Source organism: Adiantum capillus-veneris, chromosome 1 (genome assembly GCF_014529385.1).
Source record: "Adiantum capillus-veneris isolate H3 chromosome 1, ASM1452938v2, whole genome shotgun sequence".
NCBI classification, from domain to species: domain Eukaryota; kingdom Viridiplantae; phylum Streptophyta; class Polypodiopsida; order Polypodiales; family Pteridaceae; genus Adiantum; species Adiantum capillus-veneris.
Window position 1 is genome coordinate 34,947,136 of NC_140931.1, and position 15,086 is coordinate 34,962,221.

General features: G+C 45.1%; 1 protein-coding gene across 1 annotated transcript; it reads left to right on the top strand.

Annotated features, from left to right (window-relative positions):
* The first annotated feature begins 1,533 nt into the window (after positions 1-1,533).
* Positions 1,534-4,218, top strand: LOC147464537 (nudix hydrolase 16, mitochondrial-like). The gene is made up of 5 exons (XM_086515417.1): positions 1,534-2,086; positions 2,267-2,378; positions 2,664-2,747; positions 3,278-3,424; positions 3,531-4,218. The coding sequence occupies exons 1-5, from the start codon at positions 1,962-1,964 to the stop codon at positions 3,699-3,701; spliced, it is 639 nt and encodes a 212-aa protein (XP_086371543.1). The 5' UTR covers positions 1,534-1,961; the 3' UTR covers positions 3,702-4,218.
* Positions 4,219-15,086: the final 10,868 nt, after the last annotated feature.

Consider the following 15,086-nt stretch of genomic DNA (forward strand, 5'->3'; position numbering starts at 1 on the left):
TATGTACGTTATGCAATGATTTATCATCACAATCATCATGAATCTTGCACAATAGCTTCCTCAAGTATTTTGGGATCGTGGGTTTTAATATGCTTCTAAAGTTCAAGAGTTAATCCCTCGTACCTACTAGAAGTCATCAAAACCCTCTAGCTTGAGGATAATATCTCTTAATGTGAGATATGTTCAAGCAATGTCTGATGCTGCCACATAGAACACTTATCCCATGTCCAATTTCTATCCTTCTCCTTAGAAGGAAGAAATTCTTTTCCAAACACATTCTAAAAAAAACCCATGTGCCTGGTATGATGACCTTCTCCGTGAGCAACATCCACCATTTATAGACTTTTCCTTCTGATGTTAACCTAGTTTGCACTACCTTGACCGCATCTAGAGTCTGACAAAGCTAGTGAATACCATCCCATTTACTAAGGAAGATACTTAACTTATTTCTTTTGCATTCTTTCTCGTTTCCTTGAAAGACTGGTGATTTTGTGTTTTTCAATAGCTCATCCCCCTCTTTTTGAGTGAGAATTTGCAACGGGTTCGGATCAGACATGCCACGAATCGAATTTTCAGCATAGTGCATATCAGCCAAGCTCCAAGGAGAGAGAGAGAGAGAGAGAGAGAGAGAGAGAGAGAGAGAGAGAGAGAGAGAGAGAGAGAGAGAGAGAGAGAGAGAGAGAGAGAGAGAGAGAGATGCAGACGCGTAGAGTTCTTGGATGAGAGCGCTTCATAAACGAAAAGGAGTGCTAGCCTGCGTGAATCCAATGAGAGCAACTCTTGAAAATTGGTGCATGTTGTCTGCAACCTCGTGTGTGGGTTGAATAGAGGGTATGAAACTGAACTGAGCCAAAACATAATCCACTGTGCTAGCTCCATGTCTGAGGAAAGCAAGTGAAAGCCCAAAAATGCAAACGAATTTGAGGCCAATTTTAGCTTTGATACCAATGAGAGGCTCAAGGATAGGGAACTAGATGCTCCTCCAAGCCGTCCCTAACATCATAAGAGAGTTGAGACATTGACGTGGAAAAACCAATTCATGACCATATCATTAGTCAATGGCTGTGGTGGTTGCCACTGTATGCGAGGTGTGGGGTATTCACAAAAGCACAAGTCCTTGATGAGCTTTTGTCGGGAACGACTTCTTGGAACACATTCATTGTATGGGTATGTTGGCAATGACAAGCATATTACAAAGTAGAGATTGTCATCATGCCACAAGTACTTGTACTCCTTCCAATTATTAAACAATACATCATCAACTCTTTTCTCTCTCTCTCTCTCTCTCTCTTTGAATTTTAGAAACGGTAGCACAATGCACTTCCTGTGCACTACTAGTTTTTTGGACAATATGGAATCTGGATGATGAAGCTAGTGCTAGTATCATAATACCAACACACACACACAGGTATACAAGTGGTGGACAATTAGGGAAACATGAGATGGGGCCATGGGGCCATAGAACTAGAATTATTGACAACAACAAACCTTTTGATGGTGTGGGGCATAGACGGAAGTACTTGGATAAATTGGCCTAATTCTGTGCTCACTCGTAAACAGAGAGAGAGAGAGAGAGCACGAGAGCTAGGGTTGTATATAGCACGCAGTTCGCGGAACCCGATCAACCTTTTTCTGCACACACAAGCTCGCCAGCCTCTGCTCCAGTCTTCAAGTCTAGTTGGTCAGGCTACGGGGAATTTTGCCGAAGTCCACCGTCTCTTCTTCATCGCTTTGTGTGATCCATCCTCGTAAAGCTGTCACAGGTTCGTGAATCCAACAGCATGCAAGCTTATCACGCCATCGGTGGCAGGTAGAGCTTTTCGTTGGTTGAAGGGGGGCTCGGATTGCCTTTGGCTTCCGACCTTTCAGTTTAGCAATAATTGATACGCCTCGTGCGAGCACCGTTCCTGAATGTATTTCGCGTAGAGAAGGAAACAGTGTGTTGCAACTCGAACGCCATCATGGGTGACAACCTTTGCCCTGAGCTGCCTAGGGTTGCTACGAACAATGGTGTCTTGTCCTCCTTGGTAGCAAGGACAGGTCGCCATCACCAGCGCTACGATCATGGCTATCGCTTGGTCGCAGGGTAAGGCGTTTATCCATGTGCATGTGCATGTGCATGTGCATGAGTGTGTGCATGTGCGCATGTACATGTGCACGTGCATGGGAACGGAATTAATCGGATGGTCATCTGCGGTTTGAGTTTGTGTTAATGGTGTCTGGTTGGTCCCTAACCATGGCTTATTCTTGTATGAATGTTGCACAGATGTGTACCTTTCAGGTATCGGGCTGATTGCTCCATTAAAAATGATGTGCATCAGACCATTGAAGTCATGATGGTCACAACACAGGGTGGCCCTGGCCTTTTGTTCCCAAAGGTTCGCATTATGCCCAAGCTCGCTCTCTTTTCTCAGGGAACATGGCGTGCAGCAGATGCTTGCTTACTTACAAGAACTATGGTCTTTGCTTTGGCTAAGCTTCTATATGAGAAATGTAGATTCTTGCACCTGTAGAGAGGAGGTTTGCCGAGAGACTCGTGGCATTTCATATGCATTAATGATCATTTGCTACTTTTGAGAAATTGTTTGAAAAGTCAGTCCTAGTTTGAAAGTGCGTCGTCTACTGTTTTTTATTGATCTGATGCCAATTTGGAAGTGCTTCAGGGGGGTTGGGAGACGGATGAGACGGCTGAAGAAGCTGCATGCCGAGAAGCTTATGAAGAGGCAGGAGTCCGCGGGGATTTGAAGGTCAGCAAGTTTTTCTTGACAGAAGTTGATTTACATTTTTATGAAGTGTCTTGTTTCTATATTGGATCTTGGTGGTCAATGGCTTGTTGATTAGGATAAAACAAGTAAGTTGATTATTTATAAGATTAGAGTAATAAGTTGTGGGTCTCCCATAACAGCGCTTTTACAAAAGATTATTGAAAGGGGGGGGGGGGGCAGCGAAGGAAGAGAAGTCCAGAGGGTGGAAGATTGCTCATCCAATGTATGCTTTCCACCTGGCTGTGAGCTTGCTTTTGCCTCCCTGTCTCAACCCAGCCTATATTGATTCAGTGTTTGGATACACTTTCAAGGAGCGAAAAACTGATTCAGTGCACTGGCTAGCAGTGGGTTTTGTCAGCATGGTTTTGGACCTCTTTTCGTCCATTGAGAACAATTTATCTTTGTCTGCAGTGTAGTTCCAAGATCTTCATGAACACCATTGATGGTATGAGGCAAACTGAGTGTCGAAGGATATTTCGTATCGCTTCTTCTCATGTCTTTACGTTTTGCAGGGATGTATAGGTTCATGGGATTTTAAAAGTAAGCGTCAGCAGAGCCATCTTAGCCCGGAGGGCCTATGTAGAGCTTATATGTATGCATTGGTTGTCAAAGAAGAGCTTGATTCCTGGCCTGAGCAGCATTGTCGGGAACGTCATTGGGTAAGTAGGATTTGCTGCATCTCTTCGTAACTGGATTGAGGCCTGTAGGTTGGTGTTGAACTCTTGGCTTTCGTGCACGAGAACCTAACCATGTTATGTGTGTCAGTTTACGGCTGCTGAGGCCATGGAGAAATGCCGTTATGAGTGGATGCAGAGGGTTCTGCAGCAGTGCATTGTTCATTTGGGTAGTGGGCAAATTAGCCCAACAGCAATTCTTCCGAGCAACCCGTTAAAGGCGGAGTCCTCTCACCCCGCTCATCTTCCTGTTAAAGTGTAGTCCGTGCCCATGCCTTTTACATCTTAAAGCACTGCAAAACCAATTTTTTGATGGACCCTACATTTGATTTTGACCGGTATGCGTGCTTCCCCCAAAAGCGTTCGTGAAGCCGCTGAAAAACGTGGGAACTTTTCACTCTCTTAAAAATGATGGGCGATGAGAGAGTTCGGATACATCATAGTTTGGTGGTTTTTGAAGGAAGAGGGCCAAGAAATACATGTTATAGAATTTTTGTTGTGTGTATTGGTGCCATAGATTTTACATGCGGACTTTATATAGTAGAGCTCCTACATTGGTGGATCTTATTGTGTAGTAAGTTGTGGGAACAGTAGGAAAGTTGTACGAGTGCTTTCTCTAGAACAGATTAGTAGTACTTTATGTTGTGCAGGGATTTGTCCGTGCCAAGAGCCAAAGAGAGACAATCGGCTGAAATATACGGAGGTATAGCTAGCTGTGTCAAGTGGTCAAGAGTGTATACTTTTTGGCATTGAGTAAGCAAATGCTTTTCTTCTTTGGATTTTGTTGTCTCAAATGATTGTACTGGGGTAGAAAAGCATTGGTGATGGCTCCACAATCTTTGCCCACCTTCCTTCCTTTATGCAAAGCATCGTAGGTGCTGCGTAAAGATGGAGTCTTGAAAACTTAAACGCTTAGTCAATATGGAGGTATATTACCTGTGGAAATTTCGAACTAATGTAAAGATGGAAGTGGATCTCATTGTGAATGGCTATGTACAGGGTGTTTAGTATGAAATTAGCTTTTGGCTGTGCATGTCATGGTTCTCTCTCTCTCTCTCTCTCTCTCTCTCTCTCTCTCACCCCCCACCCCCTTGAATGGCAACAGGGTCAAAGACCACTCTGTGTGCTGGGCTCTCAAGGGACCATTGCCAAATTCGCGTGACGGAATTATATGAGTTACAAACCTGTTCAGCCCATACGACACAGTCATAAGCGGTGGCAGCTTGAACGGGAAGCTGAGGACAGCGTGTATTCGGATCAGCTTGAACAGGATGCAAATGGCCAATCCTCAGTGCTTGCACCAGCCTTGCATCTCTCTCTCTCTCTCTCTCTCTCTCTCTCTCTCACACACACACACACACACACACACACACACACACACACACACATTCAAACGCACACATAATAACCAAAACAAGACGCAAATTGCCGGTAATGTTAACACCACTCACGAGATTATCAAGATTGAGAAGGAGATGGAATGGTTAGAAGAAAGGATGGGAAAAGGAATCCACTACATGTTGAGGAGGTCTTGCTAAGCAAGATCACCACCAACGGAGAGCTGTTATTATTGTTCACGAGTCCACTTTGAGGTGCTTCATTGATGATTGAAGATGAGGAAGAGAGAGCTTTGCGACTTCAAGGATTTTCACAGAGCATTCAATACAGTGCACTAGACACATTTTTCCAGAGTTTTCAGTCAATTGATATACCATCAGATGACATGAGACTATATGAGCAGGTATTTTGGAGAGGTCAATGCGTAGGAGGTATGTCGAAGATCATTGCTAGCGTTATTGGTGTTAATAAAAAATGCACTCTCTCTCCAGCATTGTTTGGATTATACTTAGATGAGATAGTCGACCATCACACGTGGTGAAAGGTGATGAAGTTGACTTGATAGATACTCCAGTCCCCATTATGTTGGGGTAAAGGTGTTCCATCTTTTGCCTGCTCAGACATCCGGTGTTCGATCACATGTCCACGTGTGTACACACCTTTATTCTTCATTACATATGAGAATAAGGAGCTTCTCACTATATCCTTCCATAGGTTGCTCCTCCCACACGGTCTCTTGCTTCTTCCCCTTCTTCGCACGTACCAGATGCATGCACGCATCCGTGCACGCACGCACTAACAAGTGGTATCAAAGCTACATCGACGAGCGAGGCACGCGCGATTGCTTCCCGACGATAGACATGGGAGCGACGGAGCTTGGCCATGGCGGCTTGAGCTCGGCGGTGGCAAATCTGGCACGGATTGGGCATCTCGGTGGTTCCCGGCTTCTTGGCGCATGCCACCCGTACAAGGTGAAGGTGTAATCTTGAAAGAAACTGTGGATTTGCAGACAGCTTAAAAAGCTTGGCTAGGTAGAGCTGAAAGCTCTCCATGGGAAGAATCGACACATAGGTCTAAGCCTTTTTAAGGCTTGCAAAGACTAAGCAAGGGGGAATCAAAGCATAGAGCTTGAGAGCTTCAAGAATTGTGTGTGGTTACACACACACACACACACAGAATCCAGTGGCAGCCAATAGCATATTGGGAAGCAATTGCAAAGGAGTGCCATTCGGGTGTTCTTGAGCAGGGCCGATCACACACTCTGTGAGGCAAATCGAGCAAGCCAGTCAAAGGCAGCAGAGCGAGCTCGAGCAACAGGCATAACACACACACCCATCGTGTGCAAGCAGGGGCAGCAAACTCGAGAAGGTAAACTCAATTGGGGGCTCCATTGAGCAGCAGCCGAATACATATCAGTGCACAAGCTGCAGTGACGCGAGCAGCAAGTAATTGGGGGGAATTTGCGCAGCCGAGCATGCCAGGAACAACAGGCTCCGGATAAAACCGATTGCAGGCAGTTCCACACACACACGCGCGCTGGCATGGAGCAGCAGGCGCCCTGAGCAGACTCGGGCAGAGCTCGGAAGCAGTTCAGCAGGTCGGCAGATTCGAGTACTTTCTACAGCGAGGCAGAGAGAGAGAGAGAGAGAGAGAGAGCTTGCAAGTTGCAGTGCACTAGTTGCGTGTCATCCACACACCCGACTCGTCGTCGTTGCTCTGAGAACAAAAACCCATTAGTCTCGTCAGTTTCCAGAAAACGAAATTTTCTTTTATAAATTTCAACCTGTGTGCAAGAGTTGGTTCCCACAGCCCCCCCCCCCCCCTCTCACGAGCGTGAGCATGAGAGAGTTAGAGCTTGAGATATAGAGAGAGGTACGGAGTGTGTTTTTTGACGTGCGCTCGCACGCACAGACCGACGTGTAGGTACTAACGAGTAAGCTCGGACATCATCCAGAATCGGTCCTATTTTGTCGCCTTTTTTGGTGGCTTCGGTTTTTTGGCGACTTGACATCAGTTTCGACACCCATTTCAATGTTTTCTCGATGTCTCAACGATTTCTCTCTTTGAACTTGGCATCGACAGCACCGGCTTTGAGCGTTTACGGCTCATCGCATCGACTTTGACACCGATTTGCGACTATTCGACTACGCGCTTTTGCTCGACGAGACAGAAGCCGTTTTCTAGACTTCGGGCATAGACGGCCATAGCATTGGCACTTCCGTTCGACGGCGGAAGACGGATCCGACAGCCATCTCTGTCATTATGACTTCAACGGCACATACCGGTCACATGGCTTCGACGATCCATTTCGGAGCATGTTTTTACTTGAGCGCACACATCTCTTGGACAATGTTTCCAATCGACGTGTTTACCAACCGATGAGGTAGTATTTGCCAATTTCCAGCGGTTTTGCTCACAGTGTGCAGTGCAGTTTATGTGGAGCATAGAGAGCAGTTTTTGCACGGTCTTGTAGAGCTTGCAGTGTAGCTTGTGTCGAGCACTAGAGAGCAATTGTTGCACGGCCTTGTGCAATTTCATATTATGTATGCATATATGGATACAGCTTGAGCTAGATGTAGCTTGCAGGTAGCAAGTTTGCAACGTTTTTGGACAAGTATACGTCCATAGAGCTACTTGGTCAGGAGTGAGCTAGTTTGCCAAGCTTTTTGCATTGTATGTAGACCATTTCTGGATTTTGCTACTGAGACAATGTCTCTAGTTTTCATGTTATTTGGTGAGATTTTGGAGTTTTTGCTCAGTTTTTAGGAGAAACTCTGTCGGATTTCTTCAAGGATTTCTCGCCATGGTTTATGCATATCTGAAGTTTGCTCTCTGATGGTTTAGTGGTTGAATTAGACTCACACTTTGACAGTGATTGAGTGTTATTCTCACTTTGATTCACTTTTGGCAGGTTTTGTCAGTTTGGACACAGTTTGGTGTTCTTGTAACCACTCTCGCAGGAGTGAGGATTTGCGTATGTTTGTGTGGCTACAGCCAGCCAGTCACAGGCTTCACAGATTTTCTCAGATTTTTACAGACAGTTTCTCTTGTGGAATGCGTTCGGAGCTAGTTTGCTCTCTACTTGCGTATATGGTTATGGGATGCGTTCGAAGCTAATTTGCTCTCTACTTGCGTATATGGTTATGCACTTTACGCTTGGTTGAGCAGTTTGTCCCAGTTTATGCTTGTAGAGTTTGCAGATTGTGGAACTGCTTTATGCATATGTGAGCATCGGTTTTGATGCGTTTGGTCATGCTTTTGATCATTGTGTAGTGGTTGAGTTATCTCTTAATTTGTTACCATTTTCGCATGGTATATGGTGAGATTGTACTTCAGGTTTTGCTCAGTTTACAGGGGAGATTTTGCCAGATTTTTCTCAGATTTCTCGACATACTTTAGTTTCTTTATCATTCACTTATGGTTGCAGATATGTATGATAGTGTAGAGTCCACTACGACGACTTTTGAGAGACGATGGTCTCATTCTTGCTGATACTTGCGTTGTTGGCATTGCGGTCATACATGGCACGTTAGACGTCGTTGTTTCAAACGTATGAGACATCAGCAGATGTTACCATATACGTGTGGTAGTGATGTGTGTGAACACACTGGGACCGTTGGGGCATTTCTTTCCTCTTTAGGAGGTCTTTTCTCTCGTGCATTGTATATACGTCCATCACTCTAGGGCTATCTATCTTTCCATTGCACACTAAGTAATACACTCTCTGTTGTGTGCCTTAAGCTTCCTTCGTCTTTTCCAAGCTGTGTGTGTTTTCCTGCAACCCTAATTCCAACAATTGATATCAGAGCAGGTTGCATCCTTCCGCGCTTAGTTGCCAGTTGCTCCAGCACATGCCTGCTTACATCCTCAAAACGATGACGTACATCAATGTCCTTTGACACAAGAACAAGTTGCATCATGTAAGCCCACATAGGGTAATTGTCCCCATCCAATCTATTCTCAGCAGCAAACATCTTGAACACATCTGTGTTGTTGTCAGCCATAGAAAATGCATGCACCTGATGTGAAAACTGCCCGAAATGAGGAGAAACTGAGACTAGTACGTGCTATATAGCACAACCCGCAGTAGACTGTATGAGACTTGTTATCCAACAATTGGCGCTGACAAAAATTCTACACAGAACGACGAAATTGTCTGTGCAAATCGAGGTCGAAATGAGCCCAAAGCAAAAATCTGAGCAGACTAAGCTCTACAAGCTTCCCAAATTTTTTATCGACCTGCGAACGCTCGCCAAAGCTCACTGAAATCGAGAACGATGTTGAGAATGTGGCAGGTCTTGCTGCAAGGATTGCTCCTGTTAGAGTTGTTTCGCCTACGGCTAAACAAGCTCGTTGGGATGTAAATGATGCATAGGCTCATGCATTGATTGCCTTGTCTGTAAAGTGCACCATTCCTCCTCACATTCGTTCAGTGAAATTTGCAAAACAATCTTGGGATATTCTGGCTGGTCTTTATGCAAGCCGCAATGAGGCAAAAATTGCATTGCTGTGTAACGAGATGGAGTCGAAGATTATGCATGAGGAAGATGATATGGACACTTTCCTTGCTGGTGTTAAGACTATCAATGAGCAATTTATTCCTGCAGATGAAGTCATTTCAGAAAGTTCCCTTGTGCAGACTGTTCTTGATGCCTTACTAGATTCTTACCAGACTTTTACTAGTACTTAGAGACTTATGACCCAAGGAAATCCTGAAGTTGTCAAGTTTGATGCATTGTGCACATTGCTGTTACAAGAGTCACTTTCCCAAAAAAAATAGGACTAGACAGCGTGCAGTTGAACATGCTTTTATTGCTTCTCAAAGAAAGGGTGGTGCAACCACTTCTCATGGTTCTTCCGCGATTGGAAAATCAACTGTTCCTAATGCTTTTGTTGGCAGCAATTCGTTTGGAAATTATGGTGATAAGGGCAAAAAAAGATGTGTTGCCATTATTGTAAAGCTAACGATCACTTGATCAAGCAATGTCTTAGTTGAAGGCCAAAGAGGCTAAGAAGAGAGAGGGTGGTTCCACTGCAAACGTTGGTTCCACTACAAATGTAGCCATTGTTGAGTCTTCCTTAAAAGGAGACTGTGATGCTGATGTTGATGCAGAATGGGCTTTTAGTGCAGAGTGCACGTACAATCCTACTGTCCATGATGCATGCATGTCAGTTGCTACGGATTTACATGTGTGGTATTTTGACAATGGTGCTACAAAGCACATTACCTCACATCGTGAATTGTTCACCTCTCTCAAGTCTGTCCCTCATAAGAATTCAGTCACTTGTGCCAACAATGCCTCTTATCCGGTTCAGCTGCAAATGGCCATTCTTTCACACTTGTTGATGCACTTTATGTACCTGGGATCAAGAAGAATCTTTTGTATATATCTACATTTGCTAGAATTGGACTTGTAGTCAAATATATGGATGACAGATGTACAATTTATGATCTCAGTTTTGATGATGAAATTGTTGCATCTGGCCTTTTGTGTCGTGTGGTGTATAAGCTCACTTTGTATGACAAGTGTGGACTAAATTTTGCAAATGCAGTTTGCAGATTCAAGGGCTATCTCATATGCAAAACTTTGACATGCACGTTTTGGTAATCTAAATTTTGCGAGTTTGCTGCGTTTGCAGAAATCTGATATGGTTGCTTCTTTGTCACCTCTTTAAGCACCTGTCAAACATGTTTGTGAAGGCTGTATTTTGGATAAGATGCAGCGTTCGAAGTTTCCAAAGGATGGTTCAGTTAGGGCCACATGTATGTTATTTGTAGGCCCATGAAAACTCTGTCCTTGGGCAATTACCTTTACTTCATGACTTTCATTGATGATTACTCCAGGCATGCATGGGTATCTTTGCTTAAAGCGAAGTCCAAAGTTTTTATGCGCTCCAAACAATTTCTGGCTATGGCTGAAATGTCTCGAAATGTACTATGGGCACCCTCCGTTTGGATCGAGGGGGGAGTATATGTCTCATGAATTTAATGCACTTCTGGCTAGTCGTAGGATAAAACACCAATGTACAATGCTTTATACGCCTTAGCAAAATGGTGTTGCTGAGACGAAAAATAGGTCACTTACGAAAATGACATGATGTATTGAAGGGGATCGGGGAGCACCACAGACAGAGAGTGAGAGAGAGAAGGAGACACATGACACAGATATGGGTGGGGAGACTCAAAAGAGTGAGCAGCCTCCTATACACTTATGCTATGTATAAGGTATACAAGTCAGTGGGCGCCCAGACTCTGGGCGGCCGGGCAAGGCACAGACGTCTATACCCCAACAACCTTCCACTTAAAGGCGACTGTGCCTTTAAGCAAGAGAACCTAGTCTAAAGACTACAAAAGGCGAGAGAAAACCGCTCTCAACCGATGCCCACTGGCTGGCTGTGATCGTGTGCATCCGGCTGTCCTGCTCCCGTGTAAGTCCGGACATACACCACCAGACGTACCGCACATGTACTGCAAGTATGTACGCAATACCTGCATATCTCCCTCTTGCACTATGCCATCATCAGTCAACAAACGACTGACAACCCCAAGTGCAAATGCTCCCACTACAGCTGCGATATCCGGTCTCAAGATCAACATCTCATACATGAGACCACCGAATGCCGATGCAATGCTAGCGGGCCCTGCTAGCTCTACGGAGCATGCATCAACATATATATCCCTGGCAATAGGCATCTCTGACTGACAAGGCGTGTCAGCCACATGCATCTCCTGACTGTCCACAAAAGACGCATCAACCTGTCGTGCAACCTCAGAGCAAACCAGCTGCTCTAGATGTCTGTTGGAAGACATATCCTGCACAACTATATCCCCATGCTCACTGTCAAGCATAGAAAGGAATGACTGCATAATCGCTGACATCTCAGTCTCCTCTGCAATCATCCACTACAAACATGACCACTCAATTTGCTGTGACTCACTAGAGCTCTCATGCTCTAACTCCGTATGCATAGACTCTTGCACAACGTCCTCCTGTCGTGACTCACTAGAGCAAGACCGCTCTACTTGTCTATCCTGCATAGAAGTATCTCGCACAATTGACTCTCTGCTTTGCTCAGTCACTAGCAAAGCATGCATGTTTGACTCTGTCACCTCTCTGTGTGACAGCTCAAGTCGTGCCCCAACTGTGTGCACAACGAGCTCACTACTCTGCACTCCATGCAAAGTACCCTGCAACCCATGAGCAAAAGAGACTCGCCTGCTCTCTCGCTCTCTACCTGGCTGCGTGATCACAGAGATAACACCGTCTCTCCCGTGATCCACATGCAATGGGTAACCTGTACCACTCTTGGCACCTCTCGCAATCACTAGCGAACCCAAATGCATCACAAAATCTCGCTCTCGTAGCGAAATCTGACATCCACTATCCCGTAACTGTCTGTCTGAGATCAAATCCCGTCTCAGATCTGACACATAACGCACATAACGCAGGGTAAATCTCATACCACTGGGCAAGGACAAACATACGTCTCCTACACCCTCAATGTCATACACAGCACCATCAGCCATGTGCACACAACCAAGTCTCCCACTAGAAAACGTGCTAAACCTCTCACGATGCGATGTGACATGGAAAGTAGCATCTGAATCTAGTAACCAATGTGAAGACAATGTGCAATCCGATATGCAATCCGTAGACATAAGGTCGTCTGAAGACAAGGTAGATATAAATGTGACATCGCCGTCACAAGCATACTCAATAACCACCGTACTGATCTCACTAGCATCTGTCATGCCCAAATCTGCATCACGCATCTGTCGCCTCCGTTGTTTCAAACGCCTGAAACATCGACGCCTAATGTGCCCTCTATGTCCACAATGCCAACATGTCAAGTCTCTATGCCATCGAGACTTGCGTGTGGGATCAATCTCTCCCATGGACATAGAAGTGGGACTAGACTTCCCTGTAGACATGGATGTCGCGTACATAGCATGTAAACTCTGCCATAAAGCATGAGTTGTAGTCTCCCTCGAGACCTGCCAGTCAACAGACTCAACCAGATACAAACGAATCGTAGACATTGCCAACTCATCAAGATCCTGCCAATCATCATCACGCATAGAATTGGGCTTCGCCGATAAACCACGCAAGGGTTTATCCTGCCCCAAATCCGCCAATGCAACAAGCATATGCTCCTTCCAAGCAACAAAATCTGCACCATCAAACTGTGTCAGACCATAACGCTAGAAGTCAAATGAAAAATCAGCCATAATGCTCGCAAAAGAGCAACCAAAAAATGAGTAGCAAATGTCAACCAAATCAGCCCTAAATTGGCTCGAATCGCATCAACAAAAGTCTGCAGATATGGCTGCAAATCAGCCCCAAAACAGCCCCAAAATTCAGCTCTTAAACAGCTGCATAAACAAGTCACAAATGTGTCCCAAATCAGCCTACAACTGAGCCATACATGGACACCTGCAAAGAGGAAACAATGGCTGAAAATTCAGTGCCCAAATAAGACCTCAAACCTGCCTGTAAACTTGTAAACCTGTAGCTGAAACCTGCTGAAAAACCTCAAGCCATTAGTGCTCGAATCCGGCTACCTAGCTCGTAGCCACACAAGCATACATCACAATACTCACTCCTGTGAGTGTGCCAAGTTAACTGTACGCCTGTCAAACCCGTGAGCTAATCACCAAGCCCACACTGTGTGGTATCGATGCATACACACTGTGTGGTATCGATGCATACACACGCACAAATCTCCCACCTACAGAGAACACCGCACGCAAATGCTGAGTGCAACCTTTAATCTCTACCTAAATCGCATAAATGATACGCATAAAACTCCTGGGAAAATTTCGCTAGAGTTTTGTCAATAAAACGGCCACAAAACCAGTAACCAAACTGACTGCACACTCAAAACCATGAGCAACCAAAGCGCATCAAACCGCACTCCAAATGCATGCACCAATCTCCACACTTTGCATACATCATTGCAAACACCTGCAAATCTAGTACACAAATATCTTCTCTACCTGTGACTGCCAAAAAACATGCTCGAGGCATACATTTCCGAGCTCAAAATGCAATCCCATTAGTCTCCCTGAGCATTAAACCACATAAGGTATACATCGTATCCTCCCACCTGTGAGGAAACTTGCAGCAAATATCACTCTCACATCTGAGAGCAAACCATGTGTGGAATCCTCGACACACAATAAACAATTTTTGCTGTAAAAAATTCAGCGTTTAGAATTTTAAAATTTTGATATGACGAGCGCGTCCGGAGCGTGCCATAACCCCAAGGTAGACTCCTGGATCACATGTATCAGAGTCCGGGTGTGAAAGCTATGCCAAAAGCCTCCGTTTCGACCCAAAAGCGCAGCATAAACTGCCAAAAGAGGGCTGAAAAATGCAGCTCCTCAACCGTAGCTCGAATGAGGTTTCTGATGGCTCGAATGGCTTCGAAAGGGGCGTAAAACGCCATGACGCTTGGTGGAAACGCTCTCGGAAAGCTGAATTTGCCGATGCCGAAGTCGAAACCCTATTTGCACTCTTGAAAGTGCGCGCGCGCGGACGCGATTTCGGGAATGAAACTGGCTCTCCGCTGTCGTCGTGACTGTGCACACACGCGCTCCCTCCGCACCTACGCTCTGATACCAATTGAAGGGGATCGGGGAGCACCACAGACGGAGAGTGAGAGAGAGAAGGAGACACACGATACAGATATGGGTGGGGAGACTCAAAAGAGTGAGCAGCCCCCTATACACTTATGCTATGTATAAGGTATACAAGTCAGTGGGCGCCCAAACTCTGGGCGGCCGGGCAAGGCACAGAAGCCTATACCCCAACATGTATGGCCAAAAGTCAAGCTTTGCCGCATTCTTTTTGGCTTAAGGCCATCATGTGTGCCATTTATGTACTTAACAGGTGTCCTACGAAAGCTTTGCAGTCTATTACTGCATATGAAACATGGCAAGATAGAAAGCCTTCTATTGAGCACATGCGTGTTTTTGGCTGTTTGGCAAATGCTTTGGTGCCACAAACACAGCGTAGAAAATTGGATGATAAGGTTGTCAAATGTATTGTTGTTGATTATAGTGCTGAAAGCAAAGGTTATAGGTTGTATCATCCACAAACAAAGCGTATTCTGGTTTCATGGAATATACTATTTGTGAAAGATTCTGTTTAGCCCTTGCTCTCATGTACTCGAGACAGTAATGTAAGCTCACATGACATTTATGACACTTCGTTGCCTGTTTTCAATGGTGGAATTTTGAATATAAATTCCAATGATGCAAATGTACAACCTATGGGGGTTTTCGAAAATGTTACAAATCAGCTTA

Bases quoted from the DNA above. Each gene is read 5' to 3' on its own strand.
- LOC147464537 (XM_086515417.1), top strand. From the start codon at position 1,962: ATGGGTGACAACCTTTGCCCTGAGCTGCCTAGGGTTGCTACGAACAAT. The intron at 2,379-2,663 runs GTTCGCATTATG...GAAGTGCTTCAG, and splicing joins CTGGCCTTTTGTTCCCAAAG to GGGGGTTGGGAGACGGATGA. The intron at 3,425-3,530 runs GTAAGTAGGATT...TATGTGTGTCAG, and splicing joins ATTGTCGGGAACGTCATTGG to TTTACGGCTGCTGAGGCCAT.